General features: G+C 46.5%; 3 protein-coding genes and 1 non-coding gene across 7 annotated transcripts; all 4 read right to left on the reverse strand.

The window, feature by feature from the left end:
* Positions 1 to 1,496: 1,496 nt before the first annotated feature.
* Positions 1,497 to 5,490, reverse strand: gapdh (glyceraldehyde-3-phosphate dehydrogenase). The gene is made up of 12 exons (XM_023792779.2): positions 5,380 to 5,490; positions 4,676 to 4,721; positions 3,522 to 3,621; positions 3,308 to 3,414; positions 3,137 to 3,227; positions 2,950 to 3,065; positions 2,763 to 2,844; positions 2,531 to 2,682; positions 2,363 to 2,441; positions 2,090 to 2,173; positions 1,842 to 1,939; positions 1,497 to 1,740 (listed from the first exon to the last, which is right to left on the reverse strand). The coding sequence occupies exons 2-12, from the start codon at positions 4,696 to 4,698 to the stop codon at positions 1,671 to 1,673; spliced, it is 1,002 nt and encodes a 333-aa protein (XP_023648547.1). The 5' UTR covers positions 4,699 to 4,721; positions 5,380 to 5,490; the 3' UTR covers positions 1,497 to 1,670.
* Positions 5,491 to 7,521: 2,031 nt separating this feature from the next.
* Positions 7,522 to 9,481, reverse strand: nppcl (natriuretic peptide C-like). Of its 2 annotated transcripts, none has more exons than XM_072716414.1 (3): positions 9,182 to 9,481; positions 8,715 to 8,811; positions 7,522 to 8,498 (listed from the first exon to the last, which is right to left on the reverse strand). In XM_072716414.1, the coding sequence occupies exons 2-3, from the start codon at positions 8,808 to 8,810 to the stop codon at positions 8,202 to 8,204; spliced, it is 393 nt and encodes a 130-aa protein (XP_072572515.1). In that variant the 5' UTR covers position 8,811; positions 9,182 to 9,481; the 3' UTR covers positions 7,522 to 8,201. The 2 variants fall into 2 exon arrangements, with proteins under 2 accessions (XP_072572515.1, XP_072572514.1); XM_072716413.1 differs by having other exon boundaries at positions 8,715 to 8,880; positions 9,182 to 9,480.
* A 2,384-nt stretch (positions 9,482 to 11,865) lies between these two features.
* On the reverse strand, positions 11,866 to 25,661 carry ncapd2 (non-SMC condensin I complex, subunit D2). 3 transcript variants are annotated; one of them, XM_072716409.1, is made up of 32 exons: positions 25,374 to 25,661; positions 24,710 to 24,826; positions 24,449 to 24,524; positions 24,268 to 24,326; positions 24,001 to 24,176; positions 23,329 to 23,474; positions 22,908 to 23,035; positions 22,678 to 22,801; positions 22,345 to 22,492; positions 21,956 to 22,153; positions 21,735 to 21,869; positions 21,552 to 21,639; positions 20,764 to 20,956; positions 20,556 to 20,674; positions 20,208 to 20,423; positions 19,913 to 20,087; positions 19,734 to 19,818; positions 19,511 to 19,647; positions 19,214 to 19,346; positions 19,055 to 19,133; positions 18,777 to 18,971; positions 17,584 to 17,729; positions 16,844 to 16,955; positions 16,606 to 16,729; positions 16,330 to 16,485; positions 15,177 to 15,354; positions 13,479 to 13,573; positions 13,298 to 13,378; positions 12,928 to 13,111; positions 12,563 to 12,725; positions 12,358 to 12,477; positions 11,866 to 12,271 (listed from the first exon to the last, which is right to left on the reverse strand). In XM_072716409.1, the coding sequence occupies exons 1-32, from the start codon at positions 25,447 to 25,449 to the stop codon at positions 12,189 to 12,191; spliced, it is 4,245 nt and encodes a 1,414-aa protein (XP_072572510.1). In that variant the 5' UTR covers positions 25,450 to 25,661; the 3' UTR covers positions 11,866 to 12,188. The 3 variants fall into 3 exon arrangements, with proteins under 3 accessions (XP_072572510.1, XP_072572511.1, XP_072572512.1); XM_072716410.1 differs by lacking the exon at positions 16,606 to 16,729 and having other exon boundaries at positions 16,330 to 16,444; XM_072716411.1 differs by lacking the exons at positions 24,710 to 24,826; positions 25,374 to 25,661 and having other exon boundaries at positions 24,001 to 24,109; positions 24,449 to 24,497.
* On the reverse strand, positions 23,578 to 23,872 carry LOC111833973 (small nucleolar RNA U85). Its single transcript, XR_002835874.2, has one exon. It is a non-coding gene; the product is annotated as a small nucleolar RNA U85 (small nucleolar RNA).
* Positions 25,662 to 25,798: the final 137 nt, after the last annotated feature.

Genomic DNA, 25,798 nt, shown 5'->3' on the forward strand with positions numbered 1-25,798 from the left:
TAAATATCGCTAACGGCTAGAAAAAGAATAACCGCGTGCAACACTGGAAGCAGACAGAACTCGCTATTTCACCAAATTACATTTATGCAGCACCTCCCCCTAGTGGCGGAGAGGTATTACAGCTCTAGCTTAGTTGGACTACAGTAAAATTAAAGGTACATATGTATATTAATTGGACGTGGTTTCTTCTGGTGCTTTTAACATACATCTTTTGGTGTATATAAATTGACATCTAGGGTTGTGTCACGGAAGTGAAAAAAAAAAACTGATATTGCTCTGGGAAATTGCTGGCGTGGCTGTTTAATGGATGGTACTGTTGTCTCACCTCTAGGCTTGGGGGGGTTGAAGTCCATTCCCACTTTGCCTGTCTGCCCTCCCCATGTTGGGTAAGGATCCTCTAGCCCTCTCACAACCGAGCAGAATAACAGTCAGGAAAATGGATGGATGGATTTTTGTTGGAATATGAACAGTATTTTGGCCTCACATTAAACTCTTGAAATTGTGTCTTTTGGGTTGATGGATCCTGGTAAGCTGATCCCTCTCAGAGAATCACGAATATCAGAAAAATATAACTGGAAAAAGATATTTAAAATCGGTAGCTTGGCTCACTGATGCAAAGTGCAAAAGGATGGATAAAAACCCATTAGGGTGGGAGATTCCAGATGACGTGGACCAAACTACCTTAATGGCACATACTGACACTTCCAAGAACCTTTCAAATGTAAGGCCTAAGTTTAGTGGGTGACATCATCCTAGGTGCATGTTTGTTCACCTCATGCATGACATTAGTCCTGATACTGTGAAATATTAATGCCATCTTCATGCTGTTGAACTGGCTTAGGCATGCAGCTCACCAGTCCATATTCCCCAAACACCTTTTGTTGCACTTCATCCATGACTTTGAAGAGTCTTACAAGGTTTTTTTATTTTTATTATTTTTTTTTTTTTTATAGAGGTTGTACAGCTGTGGCTCCAGTACTGCATTCATCAGAAGCTTAGACTAGGCACAGTCAACTCCTTGACAGTATAGCTGATGTTCCTTACTCATACATTGCTTTGGACAGAAGCATCTAAGCAAAATTGTAGCCAACTCTGCTAAACCACAAGTTTGTCCATGTACATTAACACCCTTAGCTATCAAGTGTCTCTCCCCTTTATCAATGGAGAGCTGTAGCCATCACCAACTATACTCCTAAAATTAGTGACCGTCTAACAGCAGGTATGAGTGCCTGTCCTTTACACTCTGCAAAGTCAGAAGCACACCCTTATGTCAGCACTAACAATGTTTAACCCAGTGACAATGCTCCATGAAATGGAGAGGACTTTAAACAGGTTAAACATGCAACCTTCTGTTCCAAGGACTCAAACAGGACATTTGCACACAATTCACCAAGTTCAAGTCGCAGATCTGGGGAGAAAAGCATTATCACAGTCCAGGGTAAAGGGCAGTTTTGTCCATAAAATGGAGGTACAAAGTATTAGAAATGAAAAATGAGGGAATTTAAACAATTTTATTCTGCAGGATTAAATACAGCAGACAAACTGTCACTGTTCAGGTTAGCCTCACACTGTAGGGACAGCATTGGTACAAAAAGTATTTGGTCTTCGTTTCTGCTGACCACATTGCAAGTCATCCAGATGGAGGGAAAGGCCATGTGACCAATAAGGTTCTACTCCTTGGAAGCCATGTGAGCCATGAGGTCAATGACACGGTTGCTGTAGCCAAACTCATTATCATACCTGCAAAGATCAAAACCAAAAATAGACAAGTTACAACCAAATTAGACATCTCAAAACACTAAATGCCACAGACAGGACCAAGTCATTAAGATTTCACATACCATGAGACCAGCTTGACAAAGTGGTCATTGAGCGCAATACCAGCACCAGCATCAAAGATTGAGGAACGGCTGTCCCCATTGAAGTCTGTGGACACCACCTGGAATAGGAATCCATTCATTAGGAATAACTAAATCTTAAGGCTCATCTTCACAACTGGGCGTTCTACTGGAGTAGCGCCAAAATATACCATGGCAATGCATTGGCCACCACATCCTACTTCCCCATCAGCATTCACACCCCTACACACCTGATCCTCTGTGTATCCCAGAATGCCCTTCATGGGTCCCTCAGAGGCAGCCTTAACAGCCTTCTTGATGTCATCATATTTGGCCTGAGACGGGAAAAGGCAAGCTAAAAACAAGTCCTATATATATCTATATCTCTATATACATCTATACATCTATAGATCTATAGATCTATACATCTATACATCTATACATCTATACATCTATACAGATATACAGATATACAGATATACAGATATATAGATATATATAAAAAGAATTAAAAAAATAAATACCGGCTTCTCTAGACGGACTGTAAGGTCAACCACTGACACGTTGGGGGTAGGCACACGGAACGCCATCCCAGTCAGCTTCCTGCGACATTTACAGAATGGGAACGTCGACATTAAAATTTCACAAAATTATACAAGGCTTCTAAAAGGCTACTCTGTACTGGTACCAACCCATTCAGCTCAGGGATGACCTTGCCCACAGCTTTGGCAGCCCCAGTAGATGCTGGGATGATGTTCTGGCCAGCACCACGGCCATCTCTCCACAGCTTGCCAGAGGGGCCATCCACAGTCTTCTGAGTGGCTGTGATGGCGTGCACTGTGCTCTGCGAAAAGGCAAGAGGGTACACTTAGGAAAGTCTCACCCCTGCACCTCGGTAAACACTTGTCTGAAGCTGACCCTTACCATGAGCCCTTCAACGATTGTGAAGGTGTCATTGATGACCTTGGCTAGCGGGGCCAGGCAGTTTGTTGTGCAGGAGGCATTGCTGTTGAAGAGAGAAATCAACCTTATTGCTCATGTACTGTGATCAGTCCAAGTATGTGCAAATGGTTTGCTGGGAACTTGTTGGAGAGGGGAGGGGGGGGGTTACCTGACGACCTTGAGGGAGTTGTCATACTTCTCATGGTTGACACCCATCACAAACATGGGGGCATCAGCACTGGGGGCCGAGATAATGACCCTCTTGGCACCTCCCTTCAGGTGAGCCTACGGAAGACACACTGTTCTGGATTTGCTCAGAAGAGAGTGCAGACTACTCATGTGTGACTGGCACTTACAGAGGCCTTCTCTGTGGTGGTAAAGACTCCTGTGGACTCCACAACGTATTCTGCCCCGGCCTCACCCCACTTAATGTTTGCAGGGTCGCGCCTGAAACGACATGCAAGGTGATTCATCGATCCAAAAGCCAGCAAAACACCAAGCTAGCAACAGGCAAGCCAGACACTCACTCATGGAACACAGTGATCGCCTTTCCAGAGATGTAGAGCTTGCCACCCTCAGCTTTCACCTCCCCTTTGAAGTTCCCATGCGTAGAGTCATATTTGAACATGTACACCTGCAGAGTGGAGGACAGGCAGACAGAGGATTATGCCACATTAACAGGGATATGCATCTAATGAGACATTAGTGCAAGACATGAGCTCAGCAGGATTCCAGCCTCACCATGTAGTCCAGGTCAATGAAGGGGTCATTGATGGCCACAATCTCTACCTTTCCAGACTGAAAAGCAGCACGGGTTACCAGGCGGCCAATACGACCAAATCTACAATCAAAATCCAATATGGACACCAATTAGATTGGAGCAAATATTTGCCCCCCTTATCCAACAGATCATTGAAGTCAAAGCAAGCAGCCACCCCTTGTTCAAAAACCCCATTGAACCTATAAAAAAGGTAAGATCAAATGAAGGAGAAAAAAAAAAAAAAAAAAAAAAAAAAAAAAAAAAAAAAAAAAAAAAACTTCAGGGTTCTCATTCAGCCACTAGATGGCATAAGAGCTGCAACTCCATCAAATTCAGCAAACATGGCTGAATACCCAAAGGACAAGTCATACAAAACCAAAGACAGCACAGACTACTGGAACGACTGCATCATTGTGTGGGGAAGGGTTTCCACTGCATTGGCATACTAAATACAGCACTCCTTTCACGAGAGACTTGACTCTGAATGCCAACTGAGCATCAAGTTTGGCTGCATCTTTTCAGAAAAGATGTTACACTAACAGACTAACTGGTTTCCAAGAGCTTCAATAGAAGATCAGAATTTAAAACAGAATTTATCCTTGACTGTTGCCCCAGACTGACAAGGTGAGATGAGCTACTACAGTGCTGACGACAAAAAAAAAAAAAAAAAAAAAAAAAAAAAAAAACGCACCACTTCCACGACAAACTAGAGCTCACACTCCTTCACAGAGGAGCGAAGGTCAATGTGGGGCTTCATTTCAGAGCCCAAAGTTCAACAAAACAAGCAACAAGAGGCAAGTGCTTTTGGGACATTATGCTTTGCAAATTAACCCATCCACTTCTGTGTTCGACATTGTAACCGCCATAAGAACCAAAACAATAAGACCAGCAGGATAAAATTAGAGAAAGAAACGTGATCGCAGACGAAGAGGGAAGCGATGCATAAAAGATGTGTGGCGACTAGTCACGTCCCCAAGCCTCCCGCAGCCTCCCAGCGCATAGTGGGTGGGGACATGCCCATGCAATTCCTCTGACATTTAACCTTATCCTGTGATATTTCTAAAATTCACCAGGCAATCGATAAGAACTTAAATCGTCTATGCATTGTTAGTGCAATTCATCGTCGGCAACTTACCCATTAACTCCAACTTTCACCATTTTGTCGGGTTTGGTCTAGTGCTCTGAAAAGATACACATTAGTCATTTCCTCCTTCATAAGGAGAGGACCAATACCTCACAAGGCAAATTTAGTTAGGTTAGCACATGGCTCTCATGGGTCTTCATACGGACACGTTTAAGGTCTCATGCATTGCAAACAGGTTCATGTTAATACAGATAACCTGTTAAGAGATATGCTGATCCAGCACGCAGCTGCAATAGGCTAACTCTATGCGGAGAAACTTCCCTTGTTAAGAAATAAATCGCGCAACCCGATTCCGCAAAGCCAAATTAGGTAACTGCTCCAACAAATTAATTCGCATATAGCAATCACATCATGTACTAACGGATTAAAGGCGCTTTTTGATCAACCAAACGCAAAAAAAACCAAAACCCGAGAGAAACGCAACTGCGTAACGTCGCCATTGAAAGCCCCATTCAGCGAGTTACAACGGAGTTATAACCTCCAGACTCGAATAACGATCAACTTTTAAAAACGTATTATACTATACGATATATAATATAGCAACCACAACCTCAAATAGTTACATTTTAGCTTTAAAATATCCGTATTTATAAAAATGGCAACAAATGTATGGCATTAGAAATACATTACGAACGTTTCTAGTCTTAAGGTTCAGGCTTACACTAAGACTGACAGTATTAAATACTGCATTTTACCGATCACGAGGCGCCTGCAGTCCTGCAATGTGAGTAGACCGGATTTGGCCGAGCTGGCACCTTTATTAGGCTGCTGGGACACGCCTCCTGACACCACTGGCTCGTAATGTCAAGGTCATCGCCATCATGGGGGAGGGAGGAAACCCAGGCCATCGCTCCCGGCGGTCTGCTGATCTTTTCTTTACAGTGCAGTCGTATAAAGATCGTGTTTAATTTAACATAATATTTATTTATTAATTTTTTTATCGTTATATGATGTATAGTTTAATATACGTTTCATTTAATAAAAATCAAATCATTCCTATGGCACGGTTCAGTTACACGTACCGGGCAAACTTTTGCCACCATTCTTTTGCTCGGATGGATATTTTACTCGTTTTTATTAAAGCTTCGCCATAATATTAAATAAAAAAATAAGAAATTTGTGCATTTCGCAGGTAGGGTGTAACAGTACATGTAATCCAATGTGTGTTTGTTAGTTGAAATATGGGGGAAATGATTACCGAAATATGGAGGAACGACATGATTGCCCAGGTGTTTAAATATGTGGATTTATTTCTCGTCTTTAAAAAGATTCTTAAATATTAATAGATACATGAATGACAGGTTTTTGTAAGGTAGTTGTAAGTATGGGTGAAAAAAAATCTTGGTTTACTCTATAGTTAAATTTTCAGATAAACTTTTTCTAATTGGCTGCAGACCTAACCTAATTATGTTGTCCCAAGTTAACAACTTCAAACTTTTTACTCTGTAAATACTATATGTAAATAACATGTTTTATGTAAATGAAACTCAATAAGAAAAAAATGTAATGCTGAGCAGATGATCGCTGGAAAAGGTCAAATGTTTGCTTAAATGTTGAGTACCAAAGAACACAGGGTGCATGTAGAAAGATTTGTAGAAGTAGGCAGGCAAATGTCTGACCTTCTCCCCAGCAGTGCACAGACAGTGAGAAGGATCAGATCTCGGTTTTTTAGGGGGGTGACATTTAACAGAAGGACCATGACCCCTTTTTTTCACCCTCTTGCTGTCCCCCTATTTCTGGTGTGCTGGTAGCCAGAATCAGCCTGAATCAGAACAGGCAGGGCCACAACTTGTGCTGTCATTTAATGAAGTATATCAAAAACATGTTAGGGGTCGCTTAGCAAATCGTGCATCCAGTTGTAGTTAACTTGTTGTGGAAGTGAAGGCCTGCAACTCAACTGATTCTGGTGACGTTTTAATGGAATTGCAAAGTGTCTCTTCTATAAGTATAACAGCTCTGTAACTGTTATGTTGGCCCCCCTCCTCTCATTCCCCGGATGCCCTGCATAAGCTTTCTGAGGTGAAGTAAAGGTCAAACTAAAAGTAACTCAGACAACCTTTTTAAACCATGTCAGTGGGTGCTAAGGGCTGATTCCTATATTCCCAGAATCCTCCGCTCCATGCATGTAGCATCTGACAATTTCACTTTTACTGATTGGTCATTAATCTTAAGCAGTTATCAATTTGTCCTTTTTACTATTAGATTACAATATTTTAAAAATAAAAGTCTTTAAACTGGTGACTACCAAATGTAGGTTTTTCAAGAAATATTATTAACTCAAGTTAGCAGCAGTACTGTTTTTTTCACATTTTATATCTTCTTTCCCAGAAAATACTTTTAAAATGTAAGGAGTTGATTCTAAATGTGAACAAATCTGAACAATATGCCGTATAATCTTCCCATGAATAAAACATTGTGATCTCTTGTCGGAATTCCATTCATTTGTCCATCCATACATATATCTTTCAACTGCGTTCCTTAGTAATGATTATCAAGGGCCTGGAAACATGTACCAGGCAGCATGGGGTAGCATAGGGCACGAGTCGGGAGATGAGAAATCAGTGTGTCGCAGGGCACTTTCTCTCTCTCACACACACACATACACACAAGGGGCAATTTAGAGACACCAGTTCAACTAAACACTGGTATTTCAACTGTCGTGCTCAAGCAAGCACCTGGAGCACATTAAAAACTCCACATGCAGACTGAGCTGGGACCAGATTTGAACCTGGAGCCCACAGCTGTGAAACAGTTTGCTCTGAATGAACCACTTCTGAGGTGTTAATGGCTTATTGTGAGGGGTAAATTTACAAAGTAACGAGCTCAGATTTCTGTACTTTCATTGAACAAACTTTAATTTAAAGGCATTCAACTGATGACAAACGTTCAAAGAGACCTTTATTTATTACATAAAAAAGAAACCTTTACATGTCTGACAGCATATACTGGTAGACTTCAGTTCAGTCTTGTTCTTTACTGTTCATTTTTCCAAGCAAACGTAACTGCTTTTACATTAACATACCAAATGACACAATGTTTAAGTGACTTTTTCAGCAGCGAATGTAAACAAATAAGTAAACTATCTTTCAAGATTCAAGAGATTTTTAATGTGAATGGAATATACTTTCATATAAAATGATGAATGACAGCTATCTCTAAAAGCAATATGGAATTACTGCAATTTACATAAAACAGATTTAACAGCAATAATTTAGGCAACACGAAGTATTTTTATATATCACTTAAGCCAAAATAAAAATATGCAAAAATATGACTTCACAGATAGTGACCACTACATTACAGAAATACAGATATTTTAACAGTTATTAGTACGATTATGTCATGACACACAGAGTCTGCCTCCTGGCCTTTTCTCTGTCCCAGCAGTATGTCTGCTCAGCCTTGATCCAGTATTGGCCACGTAATAACGACACTGAACACAGACTGCCCCTCATTCCTCATGCTGCCTGCATTCTCACTGCAGCTCCCGAAGGCAGAATCTCACCTCGGTCAGTCACTAGCAACCCAGGCCGCTCAGGGACCCGATGCGATCCAGCTTCAAGCCGAAACAGCCCCGGTTCCAGCCCCTCTTTGCCCTGTCTGGCGAGGCCCTTTTCTGACTGGTTATAGCTCCCCGGAGGAGGCGGACCCAAGCGTTATCATTCTCAGCGGGAATATCGATCCATTTAGGGTACTCTGCGACCTTTAACCCTGAACCGAAGGGCTGTGGCTCTTCCACTGGACTGCTCACTAAATTCTCAAGGTTGTCAAGGGTCAAGAGGTCATTGTAGTGTTCCAAAAACTGTTCCACAAACTAAATGGTATAAAAAGGGGGAAAGAGAGTCAATAAATGGACGATACTCATGCAGTACATATAAATACCAAAGACAACCATATTCACAGTGCTGACAATCCCATTTCAATGAGCAGTGTTTTAATCTGCTGTGGCTGTTAAATATTAATGCATTTTGTCTAACATATTGAGTCCTCCTGTATGTCAAAAGATGCAGCATGCCGTCCATCTACGTGCCTGCATTGCATCACTGGGGTTGTGAAGAGCACGACTCTCTGTATGCTGCGCAGGAACTGTGAGGAGCAGGACTGCGAGGATGAAGGCTGAGGACATGCTGGACCAAGACCGTGGGGGGGGGGGGGGGGGGCAGGGGGGATGCCAGAAAAAAGCCGGGTCTGTACAACTGAAAGACATTCACAGCATAACAATTCTAGTGACTGTCACAGAAACTTACAGAAAATCACATTCCCACCGGTAATTATATAAAAAAAAAAATACATTTGGCACTGTGATATTAGTTCTAAAAAAGAATTCATTTAGATGAACAAACAACTATTACATGGACATCTATAAGCTCTATGTTAGTGAGAGAACGTTTTCTGACTGGGGTGTAGCGTGAATCATTCACGCCTGATGTTTCCCCAGCCGGTGTCCCCTCCCATCGCCTTACCTGTCACCCACGGCGTACCTACAGAGCCACTCACCTTCCCTTTTATGTTCCCCTGAGAATCCGCGATCTGGCAGCTGTTGTTTCTGTGTTTCACAGGCTGTGTTCCATGCCTCCTTCCCTCTCTTTCTCTCTCTTTCTCTCTCTTTCTCTCTCTCTCTTTCTCTCTATCTCGCTGCCTCTCACACACTTTTGGCATCCACTTAAAGCCGCTCCCTCGGCGATGGTGTAAACGTTCCGTGGGCTTCGGTTCACTTTCTGTGCAGTTAGCTCAGTGTCTGTGTGTTCACTCTGAGGGAGGGAGCCCGTGTATATAGCAGCTGATCTCCCCCCCCATCCGGCCCCCACACTCTCTGCTTTCTCTTCACAAAGGGGTGCTGCCGCAGCTGGGTACGATGTGCCACACGGCCAGAGGGGCCAGCAGTCACAGGTGGCTGTGGCGTTTCCCAGAACATGACATAAGACGGGCACAGACACCCACCAGGGTCAGGGCTCGGCCAGAACAGCTCGCAAAATGTCACCTTGGGCCCCCCTTCGGTTGGCACTTTCAATCTAAGGAAATACATGTCAAGCGAGAGTGAGGCGCCCCCCTCACTAAATTTTGCCGTAGGTTGGCAGAGAGGCTCAGTAGATTTTTGGCCCCTATGAAATGCTCCCTGAATCTGCCAGGGTGTACATGACCCTCCGGTGCCCCTGTAGGTCGGTATCATGGCATTCACGCCGAGGCCACCCCACCACCCAATACCCTTACATCACTTTTCGCTCCCTTTTCACCATCCGTCCCTGGAAGGTGCACAAACGGTGCAGGCTGCCAAGCAGCACAACGGTTCTGGTGTCATGCTTCCTGCCATCTTAGGCACGAGCACCGCACATATTGAACAATTACAATAAGTAGATTTTTTTTCCACCAGTGATCTGGCAACATTGAGGCAATTTTGAGACAGACATGACAAGACTTGCTTGATACCCAGTGGCAGATACATAGGATACACTTGAAAGCGGCGTTTGGAAAGTTTCGATGATGACTGAGCCTAATGGTTACGGCATAAAGATGACAACCCGTCTGGTCTTGCTTCGAAGGCTTGATGTGTCAGAGCGACACTCTACTATTGCTAGCTTCACACCGCTTGTAACAAAACTAGCTAAACACCATCTAGTTTTTTCTATAATTTTAACTACTGGCACTGTCTGTACGGCCCATCCACACTCCTCCTGGTGAGTTACAGTCTGTCAGGGCCATCTGCCGTCCCAGCGCCCACGGTCTTCATGCTGTCCCAGCACTGCTCTCCGCACACAGCGTCCAACACAAATACCAACCATCGGCGGAGATGTCACACATGCTGGCTGGACATATTGCCAATGTAGTGTCCGTTAAAAAAAAAAAGCTGGGTAAATGTCATGCACAAAGAAACGGACATTTTTATAATCGCGCACTTAGCATAAGCTCTGTTTGTGCTACAGTGGACCATCTCTCTGATTCTCTGAACAGCCTAACAAGAGGTTTTACAGTGACAGCTCCTGACATTGCAGGGACACAACGTGAGATCATACTGACTCTCGACTCTAGTGGTGCGCGGGAATCGTGGTGACAACAGCAGTGGGGCGATCCTTCAGCCGATCACTGGTCAGAGGACAAATGAAACAGAAAAGTTGACATTTTTCAATTTTATTATTTTTTTTTTACATAACTTGTTCACAAAGACAGGAGAGCAAATAATTGGCCTTCGCCACGCTTGCTGTCATTTATGAGATGGAGGGAGCGCAAGGGAGTGGGAGGAATGAGTGGGCGAGAGCAGATTAACAAAAGATGCAATAAAACGCCGAGGCAGAGCGAGTGAGGGGGAGGAGATACCAGTGGCTGGGGGGGGGGGACAACAAGATAGGAAGGTATAGGGGAATGATGTGCATGCATGGGTAGGCGGAAAGGTAGGAGAGAATGGAGATTAATTTAAGAATGGAGACAATGAACAGCTAAAGAATTCAAATAGGAACTCATTTGCAAACAAATCCTCATCTTACTGCTTAATTATGAGTTCTCCCCAATACAAAGAAAATAATTAGTGAGCATATAATGCGTGGGCTATAAGAGGTGGATTCTAACCCCCCCCCCCCCCCCCCCTACATCTGTACTATTTACTTTCAGTAGCCAGCATGCAAGAGTATGAAACGAGCAGCAGCCAAGACTTGCACCACTGTCTGTCCAAATACAAAAAGAGCTAACGAGGAAGAATTAATGAGTTACGCAGAGAAGAAATAAATCCGGCCACTATGAGGTCATCCCTGTCCAAACAGACATTCCTGGGAATGTACGTTCAACCTAGAGCTGCTGTTGCCTGAGGAGACAGAGTTGCCCAGAAACTTGGATGAGGTGGCAGGTTATTGTATCAGTTTCCCACAGAAGCTGATCATGATCAGCTCAGCAAGGGTCATTCAGGGAGACTAAACATTTTCCAGGAACTCCAGGCAGTTTGAAACACAAATAGGGAAAGTTATGAGTCGTTTTTCATCCCAGTTTGTTCTCAATTCTGTAACATCCACAGCCCGTTGTGCACACCCCCACACCCCATTGCCAGCCAAATAAGCATGGAGGACCACAACCTCATCCCCAGTGGTACCATGACCGCAGAGTAGGAGACCGATTACAAACGTCAAAAGGCAGCAAATGCAGTGTGACAGGTATTGGTCATACAGTGAGATGAATTCACATGCACATGACCAAAGTGTGTTTAAAAATTGACCATTTATTTTGAACAAGGCAATAATGTGTTTTACTGACAGCAGACAATGTCCATCATAGCAACAAAAGCCAGTTTCAAGACACTTCCTTTTGGTGCCATATGGAAAAATATGAATACCGGTGGGGATATGAAAGGAGGAATATTTGACTCACTGTTCAATTGGTTTAAAACAGAATAAGTTCATAATTACAGATTTAGTGGGGGGAGGAAAAACACAAAAATCATAGCACAAGACATTCAAAAATGTGTTTTAGGAGTTAAAAACAGAAATAAAATAAGACTGACAAAAGTGCTGAAGCTGGAGCATCAGTGCCTGAGGCGAGACCGTCGGGAGGAGCGGGAGATGGGCGTGGTCACCTTGGGAGTCTCACTGTCAGCCAGCATGGCCCCTGGGGGGAGAGAAGCTTCCAGAGTGACACACGAAGGGGCGGTTAGGGCAGACCCGGAAGGCACATGAGAGCCGGCAGAGCCTCACCGTCTTCATCTTCCATTTCCTCCTCATCACTGCTGAAGGTGATGCGGACCTTCTGGGGTGCTCGCCGCCGGGCCCTGGGGGTCACGAAGTCGCTGGTGTTCTGGCTAGCTTTCCCTTTGCCTGAGAATGTCAGAGACAGCTCAGGGAGCTTCAGTGGCCTGCTACGGCACTGACACCGAAAGGCAGCAGACCCCAGCACTCCTACCTCTCGTGGGCCGGTGGCCCCTCTTGCACACGGCCTGAGGTGTGAAATGAGCCAGTTGGGTGTCCCCAGCCTCCGAGCGGCTATCCACCTCGCCACTCTCCACGTTCTCCAGGCCCCGTGTGTGCACTGCTGTGAGTTTCTTCTCAAATTCCTCCACCTGGGTCTAACGGGGCAGGAACGTGTAGTGGGTGGGCAGAAGAGGGGTGGGGGTTAAAACTTTCCTCCCCAGCACTGCATGAGTCATCCATGAGCACATCTTGGTGAGCGAGTTGTAACAGGCCAGCACGCGATACTTCACACAAAAAGCTATTGGAGCTCACTAGCAAGCTCCAATGGAACCAACAAACACCCCCCACAACACTGACCTTGAGCTGGGGTTTGGCCCCGCGACGCAGGCGGGCTGTGATGGCCAGCAGGGGCTGGTATACGCCAGGCTCAGAGAGCTTGTCACTGTAGCATTCCCAGCATTCCTGCAGACGCTTGAAGCCGCGCTCGCACATATTGAGCAGTGAGAGAGAGACAGCCAGGTCACACCACTGCCTCTCCGTCCTGAGGGGAACATGGGGGGGCATGCGCTCAGTGGCACAGGTTTCAAAACAAACAGGTTCTGGAAGCCTCTCCTGACAGGGCTCCAGGGTGGGCACTGACACACATGCCAGAGAGGAGCTCAATCACGACCAGCATAGGGCGGGTCTTTTCCTGTTTCCCGGGGCGTGAGCACGATTGGCCGCTCACCTTGCCGTCCTGAATCTCTGGCACAGCTTATCCACCAAGCTCTCGGTCTGCTTCTCCTTGGTGATGTAGGAGAAGATCTGCCTGCGGGGGGGGGGTACAGAGGAAACGTGGCCTGCTCAGTCCGGGCCACTGTGTGTCAGGAGGACAGCATGAAGGCACTGCTGAGGACCGGCTCACTCACTTCATGATGGTGTTGAAGTCTTCCTCATTCATGCCACGCTGCGGGTCCGACAGGCGGCTGATAATGTCCGGCAGAAGGTTGTAGATGGCATTGTCCTGCAAAGTCAGACATGCAATGTGGGCACAGAGGGTCACAGTCCCAAAGGCACAGGAACCAAGAATGGCATGAGGGAATTCACAAGATCGAATTTATGAACACTTTTTGTAGCGTGCATACTGCTATATGTAGTGTCACAAATGTAAATCACAGGCATGTGAAAGCAGAACAAGTAATACACATTCAGAGGCTGTTCCCCTTTTAGCAGCTATTCATGATGGGTAAATTATGCCACCAATATACATCTACGGGAGCGCAAGAAAGAGGGAGAAAAATGCAATGTGAGCACGTGTGTGTTAACAGCAAAACCATACAAACCAAAATCCTTGCTGTGCACATTATTATTTTTTATAGAAGTTCCCTGAAGAGAGTCATTGAAAACCTCACAGTTCAAGTCAAAGCAATAGAGATGACCATTAATTAGAAGTAGAAAAATCTTAATGACTTTTGTAGGGATAGGCAAATCCACGTTTTTTCAGTTCCAATCCGATTAGGATACAGATTCCAAAACAAGAGCTCTTTTTACTTTGTATTTATTTGTTTAAATACAGTATAAATACACTAAAATATTAAACGACAAAAATTAATGCAAGCCAAAAAAAAGCTATAATTATGTTACTACACACACATAACTTACTGTTCCACCTTGTTTGTACATCTTGTTTTAAGCGTTCATGATGCATTTGCATTTGAATAACCTAAGGAGTAGGTTAAAATGCCCCACAATTTCTCCCCCACTGGGAACAACGTCAGTTACACTTCGTTGGGATAGCAGCCCCCGTGTATCACAAGCTTTAGCGAGAGTGCAAAACCCAAGCTAGACTCCCAAACCCTCCATTGCATTTTCCATATTACTTGCAACATCCCAAAAAATTGTGTGCGCTTTTAGTGAGATTTTCTGCTAAACGGTACTTCCACCATTCAGAACTTTTTACGAAGTTTTGTATATCGCGGTGCTACTGTTTATTAAAAGCATAAAATACTTCCTGATCTTTTTTCGGGCTAACAAATTAACGTTCCACCACTTTTCCTCTGAGTTGCTAGAGTACAAGGCAGACCCCTGACCCGTCTCTGGCATTTACCCTGCACTCACTGCTGTCTGCAAAAGTGTGAGCCCTGGGCTCTGTGAGATAGCAGCTTTGACATCTTTGGGCTGACAGCAGCTGCTTTATCAGTGGATGAAATGCCACCCCCCCCCCCCCCGGAGCCGTGACCAAACAAAGGCAGAAAGCACCACCAAAAAAAAAAATTAAAATCACACCAACACTACTGGCTTGTGATTAACAACTGTTTACATTTCTGCGGCACACAGTTATCGCATATGGTTGCTGACCCCATTAGTGCATTGAAGGTACTGCTGAAGCTTGCCCAACAGGGGAACATCCAAAGTATAGAATCAAGGAGGAACCCATCCGTTTGGTTTAGGATGCCGCTGCATGATAACATTCATGTTTTGGCTGGTCACTCGGATATTCACGTTTGGCTTTGCGTCACTTTCCAGCAGCAGGTTTACACTGAGTGTTTACTGTACTCCCAGGCATGTGCCGATTTCTGGGGCAATTCCAGCATAAGGCTCACAGTCAGGATGAGGCAGCTTTGTACCTTGGTGGCGAGCTCATTGAAGAAGTTGAGGGCCAGGCTGACGATGTGCGGCTGGGGATCGATGAGCAGCATGGCCACCTCGCTCACCTGCCCCTTCACCTTCAGCACGTCTTTCAGCACCAGCTGGGTCAGCACAGTGACAGCAGTCTGTCGCACTGCCGGGCTGTCATCACTGAGCCTGCCACAAGGAATGTCAAAGTGGTCACGAGCCTTACACCCCCTGCCCCCCAGTGTTCCCAACACAGACAGTTCATTGAAGGGCCAACACAGAAACCAAATACAGTCACTATGCAAGGGAGACACTAATATAATGAAGTCACTTCCCACATATTTAAAATCGGGCTGTGACAGCCTCAGTTCCACCCCCCTTCCTTGGATGTCATTCACTGCAGCCAGGGGGTGTAGCCTCAGACTGAAAGCTTTCTCCAGACAATGGTTCCCCAGTGGAATGGGTCATTTCAGGGAGGTATTGGCTCAATTTCAACTAACCAAAACGCAACAGTGCCGCAGGCCTGTTACCATGGTTACGGCACACAGGTCAGGGGTCAGAGAAGGAGAAGCATTATGAGCAGCTTGGTCCAATAACTTACTCTGGACCACATCCTTTAGTTTTTTCAGGGGAAAAAAAAAAAGACTCAAGGAGTTTACTTAACGGTACAACATAGTGCGCAGGCAGGGAGAAGCACTTCTTAATTGCAAATCTTCTTCTGAAAGTGCAAGGATGACAAAGATGCCATAATGCAACTAGCCAGCCAGCAAACAGAGCGCCATCCTGGAGAGCCTGAGTGTCACCCGATTACTGCTGTGCTTTTGACAAGCCCCCACGGGCCATGCCAGAGCCTTTCAGGATAGCGACAGTCAGGCTGTAAAGTGGCACAACCCAAACATCGATTTTGACCAGCCAGGTCCAGCTCGTGGGCAGAACAATAAACACGTGCTCCTACGCCCGATACACAAGGCCATAACAGACCCATTTTGTGCATGACACTACATTCACAAACAGGTGCTTGCCTGGAACTCGTATCAAGCATCCACCATAAAAGGCAGCACAGCAGCTGGCTGTCCAGCCATAGGTTCGGCTCCCACCCTCTGGGAATAAAAGCTACTGACCACCTTGCAGCTTGCCAGGGGATGTTGTAGGTGGGGCTATTACCTGGCATACAAGTTCTGTGTCCAGGGCTCCAGGATGTTGGGGAAGCGGACTGTGAGGTCTCCCAGGGCGATTATGGTGTTGGCTCTGACAACAGGAAGGGAGGACTTCTCCAGCACTGTGAAGAGTAGCCGGATGTTCTCCTCACACACAGAAGGGCTGTGAGTTCGAGGGGGAGGGGGCATGGAGGTCATAATGAGGGGGACAGGTACACCAGCACCGATTAAGTGATGTGTTTAGGGAAGCCAGAGAATGCGACTTCTGCAGAGAAGCAGTCACCTGATCATCATGAACTGCGCCAGTGCAAGACAGGCAGCCACCGTGAGCTGGGGGTGTGAGTAGTGCCCCGGGGAGCTGCACACCCTCACCACGAGAGGCAGGAAGGCCACCAACAGGTTCTCCTCTGGACAAGAGCAGTAGCATGTGAAGGGGTGTCAGTCATGCAGAGTAGTGTATGGAAGAGGAAGCCACAAGACCGCGTAGGACTGGGAAGCACCAGGTGGGGACTCGCTCTCACCAGCCAGCAGCTCTGTCTCACAGATCCTGCGGATAAGCTCTGCCTCTGTGTCCTCTGCTGAGGCACCCACCAATCCCAGCTCCTCCTCTATGCAGCTGTCATTGGATGCTTGCTGCAGGAATGTACATTTCAGCAAAAACAACACCCGTATCCGCAGGTGACACATTCCAAGATCGGCTGAACCCATGAAAAATGTTGAAAATTTGACTAATGTATACACATATAGTAGTTTAGCTGATGAACAAAGACAGACATTTCCAATATAAAATACAGTAATAACTGCACATCATACAGTATCGTACTGTCGAATGAAAGGGATTGATGTTTTATCCTAATTCAAGAGAGTAACAATGTAAAAAATACCATGTATCAAGGGGGAAAAAAGACACACCCACTAACTATATTTACGTTTGTACGACCCTTCTTCTGAAGGTTCATGATCATGGGAAGCACCCAGTTTTGGAACTTTGGTTTTGCCAGTGACCAAAACTATGGCAGAAAGTGAGTGACTATTAGTTATAGTTTACTGGCTTGAGGTCTACAGAGTCAGTGGTGAAGCGCTAGTTCACAACTCTTGAGTTACTATGCAGGATGCTCACCAGCCACAAACACTAGAAGCCTGATTTGTACAAGGCACATTAGGTATACCTACCAAAGGCTAGTCCACCTGTTGTCTGCTGTTTTGAAGGGGTCTTAGGGGCACTCAGATGCTGTAAAGGTGCCAGCGGGCAGCAGCTCACCTTGGTTTTGGCGGAAGGGCCCTTGTCCTCCTTCTCTCCTCTCCTCCTACGCAGCTCTGTGCTGACACTGCGCTCTAAGTATGACACCTGCCAGAAGGCCACACGGCCACAGAGGGAGAGCAGCTGGGCCAGGGAGACGCAGCTGACTGAAGGGGGGGGGGGGGGGGGGGGGAACGGGGGCGGGTTGATCCTCTTTTATAATACAAGGGAATATTCAAATCACGCCTTAGGCAGGGGTGCCACAGTATGTCAGTCACTCTTAATCTAAGCAATACCACTTTGGGCTTGTATAGGAAGAACCCCACAGTAATTCAATGATTCAGCACCTAGCCAGTAAAGCTGGTTGCTCTTCAAGACTTTGGCGCTCTTGGTTTTTATAGATCTTCAAACTGGCTTGAGCTTGTTGGTTTTCTCTATCAATTTTGGCATGCTACTTTGAATGGCAGTGAGAGGTAGTGCAAATTTAAGGTGGTCCAGAGCATCGGAGCGACATGGTCACATGGGCCGCCAACCAAAAGTATCAGAATCAATGCGTGTGTAAAGTTATTGGCGACATGCAAGGATTTGAAAAGCACATCTCATGAGGAGCAAATATGTATTTTTCCTAGTATGTTTCGATGGATTGGCCTTATAAAAGTGGTTATGACTGGGGAGTGTAAGGATCTGTCTCTAAACAATTTAGAAGTACCACCACCCCATCACCCTCACAGCCCTTGACCCACAGGAAATCTTGTATCTTGTTAAGTTATGCAAGAGCGAGTCTACATATAGTGAATGTACATGAAGTGTTACATGAGAGGGTGTGCTCATGCTTTAAATAAATTTGGAAGAAAAACCATTTGGAAGGAAAATACAAAGTAAAAACTGACAGCTCAAAATGTGTCACACTGCCTATTGTAAAACTGACATGAATTGTTTTGTCAGTAACTGGACATGCAAATGTGTTAAAAACAACACGGGTTGCGTTAAAAACAACACATTGTTTTTAGAGCATTATACCATTATTAGATACTGTTATTGTTTACAGTGTAGAGAACTTAAGGTACTTCAGCAGATGGCGAAAATGACAAAATTCAAAAACTTTATGGACTGCACAAGTTTTCTATTCTAAAAATGTGTCTTAAGACATCAGAACTCCAAAAAGGACATTGTTTAATGCCAAAAAAAATGGCACCATGTAATGATTGACTTACCCTGCTCTGTCTCAGCCTGTGAGTGGACAGCCTCCTTGCTGCCCTCCTCACCCTCGGCAATCTGATCCAGCAGCAGACACGAGCATCGCTGGAGGAGCCGGGAGCAGAGCTGGTCAGGGGACTCAGCCAGGAAGTAGAGGAGTCGGATGGCCTGCTCCATGAAGGTCTGCCAGTGGGGGTGGGTCAGCAACATGCCTGGGGCAACAACACACGCTCAGGGTCAAAGCAGGGCTAAATGGATCGCAGAACCGAAACAGGCCAAGATCGACAGCAGGTACCTTTAGCTATAGCCTGGGTGAGGCAGGTGAAGAGTTGGTGGTCTTGGGGCAGCCTGAACGGGGGGGCACCTTTATTTGGCTGAGGGGCAGAAATTCAGATTGAGTTAGCTGTCAGCGAGCAGGGATGGGGTGGTAAAGAGGAGAAGGGCTGGCCTTTACCCTGTTATGATCAGTGATGCTGCAGATGGTGAGGACAGCATCTCTGGCCAGGAGGTAGTCCTCAGCCACCTTCTCCCCAAGAGCCACGGAGCACAATGTATCCAGGTTACTTAGCACAACCTCCCTTTCTGCCCTGAACACCCCCCATGAAAACAGGAGTAGCACGTTAACATTGCACAAAGATTAACAAAGATGGCACCATATTTGCTTCACTCATAGAAAGAAGTTAGAGCCTAGGTAATGACCAGTCTGTGGTTTTCAGCTTCCTGGAGACGGCAGTGTCCCCGAACCCCTCACCGTGCGGCCATTCCCAGCAGCAGGACGGCGGCACGCCGCTGTAGGCTGTGGCTCTCCAGCTTCCCAGTGAATCTCTCCCACAGGAGCTGCACCACACTGGTCTGCAGGCTGGAGCTACTGCTGAAGAACTCCTGCACCTACGGGCCACAGGAAGTGAGCATCACGCCACACTGCGCTGTATCATGGGACAGCACCAAGCAGAGTAGTTTAAAAGGCCTCTCACTATCTCCTCCAGGCACTGGATGGTCCCCAGTGAGGCATCCACCATCAGCTCTGACAGGCTGTTCACCAGAGTCTGCGCCTTGGCCCTGTAAGGCAGGGGGGTTTAGGACCACGTCAATTAGACAGTTACCAAACCAGTTCAGCTCTGATGCCAAGCATAATCACGGGCAGGGCACTGACCGTGTTGTGTCCCCCTGTGGGTTGAGGTAGAGTCTCTTGTATGCCTGGACCACGGCATCCTTCACGGCAAGGTCTGAGGACCACACCAGTGGCAGCATCTTCCGCACGCCGGACAGAGAGTCAGCCACGCTGAACTCACACACCGTCACGCAGAACTGCACCGCCTCCTGGACCACTGCCACCCACACACACAGAGACAGACTCAGAAGAAGGCATCACACTGCAGAAAGCTCTGCACAAGGGGTCAGTTTTCATGAAATATAGGTTATCCTTTAAACAGCATCAGAAGGCCTACCACTGGTGGTCTTCCAGTACAGCATGGTGTTAATGACTGCTATGGCCTTCTCCACCTGGAGGACAAAGCTCTCCGTGTCTCTCAGGTACTGAACCAGCATCTCCTGCTTCTTCAGCACACTCTCTTCCACCTCATCTCTGTGGCTCAGCTCTGCTGCCTCTTCCGCCTGAGCGGGGACCTGCACCTCCTCGGCATCAGAGTGAGCTTGCACTGGACCTAATGTCAATGAAAAAGAAACTCAGGTGGGAGATTAGCGGCGAAGAGGATGGAACGACCCGCTGTTGGACATCAGAGGCCCAGTGGTGTGGGCCGAAAGCCTGAGATGCAGGTGAAGTGCAATCCCATTACCTTTGAAGATCAGACTCAGCGTGTCAACAACTGACTCCACAGCAAGCGGGGAGACGCCACAGAAGAGCCGAGAATCGGGGAAGGTGTCGTGGGCTTGGACACAGAGCCGTACAGCATGTCTGTGGGACAATGGCATACATGAGAGCACCGTCCAGCAGGGATAAGCGTGCACACACACTTAGCGTAGACGCAGACACCACACACACACCTGTACTTGTTGTCTCTGAGGAGCTGAGCGACACTCACAGCAGTGGCCTGGTCGGTTTCCTTCATGCCCCCCTTCCAGTCCACTTCCTCGTCCTCCTCCCCATCCTGACCGCAGGCCTCCAGCTCAGCCTGCACTGTCTGCAGCAGCTCAGGTTCCATGGCCTCCCACAGCTCCGAGGCTTTGATGACGGCCACTGCAGAAGGCAGCGAGACAGGCATGTCACAAAAAAGGGCAGTGGTGGCTTGATGGTTAGGGTAGCGCACTTGTAATTGAAAGATTGCAGGTTCGAATCCCCCACCAGCAAGTCACCACTGAGGTACCCTGAGCAAGGTACCGTCCCCAAGCACTGCTCCCCGGGCACTGAATTAGCTGCCCCCTGCTATGTCACGAAAGTCACATATGGGTCAAATGCAGAGGACACATTTCGTTGTTGCGCACTGTTTGCTGTGGTGTGTTGACAATGACCACTGATCACTAAATTCTAAAATCCACAGGAAGGAGCCATCAAGACTGACAGTCCTCAGATTATCCAAGACGCTGCTCGCTAAGAGCTTCTTCTGCATAACCACCCCCCACCCCCACCCAGCATATGGTCTGAGGAGGATGGAGGACTAGGGCCCGGTTACTGTAGGTGGGTCCTTAGAGCAGAGCAGCACATCGCCAATGACCTGCCAAGATTACATGCCAATAAGGAGGCAGAGACATGAGACTCCATGGCAAGAAGCTTGCATTCACCTTGGTACCAACAAAGGAATAGTGATTCAGGAAGGGTGCGGGGGGCCACTTACCAGGGACTTTGGTGGCAGCCTTCTGCCGAAGCTCTGCCAGTTTAGCAGTCTCCTTCTCCAGGGGTTTTTTCAGATCAGCGCTGCTCAGCTGCATGTAAATTCAGAGAAGCCAGTTTCCAAAAAAGAATAAAAAAATCTAAACTATCTTCACAACAATGTGACTTGACAAAGCATCGTTTGTACCTTACAGCTGTAGGGGTTATGAGCAATGAAGGCAGCCAGCAGCTGGATGGCGCTCTTGCACGCGTTGACCGACTTGTCCATCAGCCGACCCACTGTCAAGCTCATGACCTCGGTGTACCTGGTAAGGGGTAGAGCCTGAAAGACAGGGCAGTAACCATGAATGCATGCAGGCCTGCCGATGACTCAGGGAAAGCCTGGCTCGAGCCTAGCCACCCACCCACCTTGCTGTTGACGATGCGCGCATAGACCTGCAGTACGCGAGACCTGACGTGGGAATGCGTGTCATGCAGGTGCTCTTGCAGGGTGTCCAGGAAACGGTCCCTGTCGGCCCGTCCCGAGTCGTCTAGCCCATCACCACTGAGCACCCGTACCAGCACTTCTCCGAGCACCTCACACACAGCCACACGCATGCTGGGGCTCTGCCATTGGTCAGGGGATGAAGGAGGGGGAAAACCATTGAAACGACTAAATTAGGACAACTCTGCTGTCACCCTTACATGATACCCAAGTATGCTGTTGAGAATATGGTATACTGGCAATAAAGCAGAGAAGAGCTCACTTTAAAAAATGAGCTCAGTTCCGAGATCTCCTAGCACAGGGACAGCCTCACCTCTCCATCTAGATGAGTGAGGAGCACACTGATGTTGGGGATCATGGCTTCAGGCACCAGCGTGCTAAGCTCTGACAGGAAGGAGGAGAAGGCCTTGACGCCCGAGCCCTCCCTGCTGAGCTCCTCAGAGGGCTTCTGACTGATCTCCCTGCAGCAGGAGGATGACCCACATGAACAAGGCAGAACAGATATTAAGAAATAGGGAGACGTTCAGGGAAACATTGCAAAATCGGCATCTCATCCAGGGTGCGTCCTACACTGCCACCCCAATGATGCAGTTCATGATATGCAGTTACAAGACAGATGAAAGGGCAGAGTCAATAACACACAGACCTCATAACCTCCCCGACGACAGCCTTGACACCATACTCTGTGCTCCACACAGAGACCGCCTGCGCGCACACAGTGGACAGCTGCTCAAAGTGCTGCAGCAGCTGGATGATCTTCACACTGGCACCTGGAGGATGGCAGTCACTGGGTCAGAAACCAGTTACCAGCCCCCCCCCCCTCCCCTTTAATGATTCACACAAGGAGAACAGTAGGAAGAGTAACAGGCTGCACACCTAGCATGTGGTTGTACTTCTTGATGAGGACCCCCAAGAGATGGATGATGGCATCCCGGCTGGCCTTGCTTCTCACAAGGCTGATGGTGGGGTTCTCCAGGAGTTTGTAGCAACAACATGTCACACAACTGATGACAAGACAAAACCCAACTCAGACCACCTAGCAACTTGACAAATGTCATGATAAGTTGACCTATATTAATTTGCATTACAGCAGCAAAATGGACAATACAAGAGTAGTATTTTTTATATAAAAAAACAAAAACATACACAAAAAATACACATATACAAAAAAAACTACTAAATCTATAGTATTTCAGTGGAATGGGTCTGGATTTTAAAGGAAACAATCATTCGCAGGACAAAGATACACACCCCCCCCCCCCCCAAAAAAAAGAACAGGTTGGATCTTGAGACTGACCTGACAAACTCTTCCTCCACCAGAGACAGGCTCCACAGAGACCTGATGTCCAGCTGTAGTAGCTGGATGAGAACCTGGAGTACCGTTTCCCTCTCTGCATCCCAGTGCATCTTGGATTCACTGCCAGCCCGGCCCTTCTTGCTGCCCTGGAGGTGCCGAAATCCAATATGGTCAGCAACAGGAGTAAATACAACAGACGCAATGGGTGAACTAATATCAAAGACCCACAACGAGTCGCAAGCCAACAGTTGTCCTCAGATTACCAAAGATGTCGCTCATAGCCAATGGGCATATAGAGGGCAGGGTGTCCTCTGCCTCCTGACACACACACACACACACACACACACTGTTGGCTCCCTCCTCCTCCTCCCCATCCTTAATTTCCAATAAGGGAAATGAGGAGAGGAGCCATTTATTATGGGTGGGCCCTTACAGCAGAGAAGCCAAGCTCTACTACCCTGCCAAGATTACCCATCAAATCAGGAGACTGATGCACCCATACCCTACCAATTAGCTCGCATTCGCCTTGGTTTCATCACTGGACAACAAAGTAAGCATCAGTGCCAAGAGCACCACCAGTGAGCCAAGTGGCACGACGGATAAGAACACACTAAGGAATTCACTGCAGGTACTGAACGTGAAGTGTTTGAAACACTTCAGGGAACAGAATACCTTGCTTGGTGCAGTGACAATACTCTGTCTGTAGGAGTCACTCTCCAGGCACTCTGTAAGCTTGCAGAGCAGGAACACACCCATCTTGACCACATTGAGATGTTGCTTCCTGTCCACAGCAGACAGAGTGGCAGAGAGGAGGAGGGATGGGAGGGACACTGAGAGACCGCTCACCACTGGTTAAAAAAAAAAAAGTCAAAAAGATGAGATGTTGATATACCATTGCATGAAACAAAAGGAACAGGCATAATGCATTTGTGGACTAACCTTGTATGAGTAACTCTAACGCGTCTTCTTTAACAGCCAAATCTACTGCCTGGAAGTGCCTGAAAGAGAAAGACACAGTCAACTGCATGCAACACTCCATGCAACAGTCCTACAGAAAGCTACATACAACTCAAACATCACTAGTGTTTTAATGTTCTGTTTATAGGCATACAGTACTTACTGCAAGACGCTGTATAGAGTATCAAAATGTTCTAGGATACACAGTGGACCCTGGGTCCTCATTGCAGCCTTAAAACCTGAAGGAGAGGTTGAGATGCATACAGGTAAAGGCCAACATATCAGAGATCCCCATCCCTTAACTGAGGAATTGGGACATGGACAAAGCTTACCATACAGGGGAAATACTTGGCTGATCTAAAAGGCTAGTTTGTAAAGAGATCCGTGGACTGGGGAAGTCCACGCAGGCACTGGGGGTACTCACTGTTTAAGTGGGAATGCAGCTGTTTGGGGGAGAGGACGTCCTGAACCACATACTGATTAATACCGCCGGTCTTCACCAAATCATTCGTACACACTGGCACCGCGAAGTCCCACATCTCTATCAGAATGAGGGGAAGACACGATCGTTTTACAGCAAATCATGTCGTCCCGACAATCGCATCAACGTAGCGAAATTGAGCAGAGAACCATAATCTCGAGCCAGCCCCCGCAACTCCTACAATAATGAGCGCAGGAAAAACATTCGTTTAAACCTTTCCATTCTTATTTACAATTCACTAAATGACACAGGATAACAGCGGACTTAGACTAATGGGAAACACGTTATCAAGCCTGTTCGAACCCACTTTTCATTGTTATTTAACAATTTAGCAAGCGAAGAATGTACGTAAACTTCAGGGCATATCTTACAATAATGTAAAAGCTTGGAGCAACAAAAAACTAAATATTTGATACCGAACAGTAAATGTCTTGGAATGTAGCTAATGGCGTAAAACAAAATGCCTTCGTCATTACCAACAAACAACGCGGCTGAACAAAAGCTACCACTATTTTTCCAACTGAATAAATCGCCATTTAGCTGAAGATCTGTACACAATGTCCAATATATTTCAAATTATCGAAACATGCATATAAGTACCACTTACCTGTATTTGTGTTATATGGGCAGCTACAAACAGTGCAATTATAAGTATTACCACACAGCACATCAGCGGCCAGCATAAATACACTGGTAACGGTTTGCCGCAGAGGTTTTGAATTCTACCCTATTGGCGCCAAAGGAAATGCGTCATCACGCAGCTTCCGATAGGACGTAAACCGGAGGCCATTTACCACGCGCATGTCACAAGGCCGCACTAAGTCAAAATGGCGGTGGCTTTTGAGATAGAAATTACTCAAGGTGAATTAAACTCTTAAAATATCCACCCCACGACTAAATAAATTTGTCCATTTATGCAAAGTGAATTCGCGTATGTAATTAAGTTCATCATTTCATTGTATGCTACAATTTACAGCGTTCCTGTTGCGTCAAATGAGAAAACGAGAAATACAGCGCGTGTACAATGTAGTA

Source organism: Paramormyrops kingsleyae, chromosome 9 (genome assembly GCF_048594095.1).
Source record: "Paramormyrops kingsleyae isolate MSU_618 chromosome 9, PKINGS_0.4, whole genome shotgun sequence".
NCBI classification, from domain to species: Eukaryota; Metazoa; Chordata; class Actinopteri; order Osteoglossiformes; family Mormyridae; genus Paramormyrops; species Paramormyrops kingsleyae.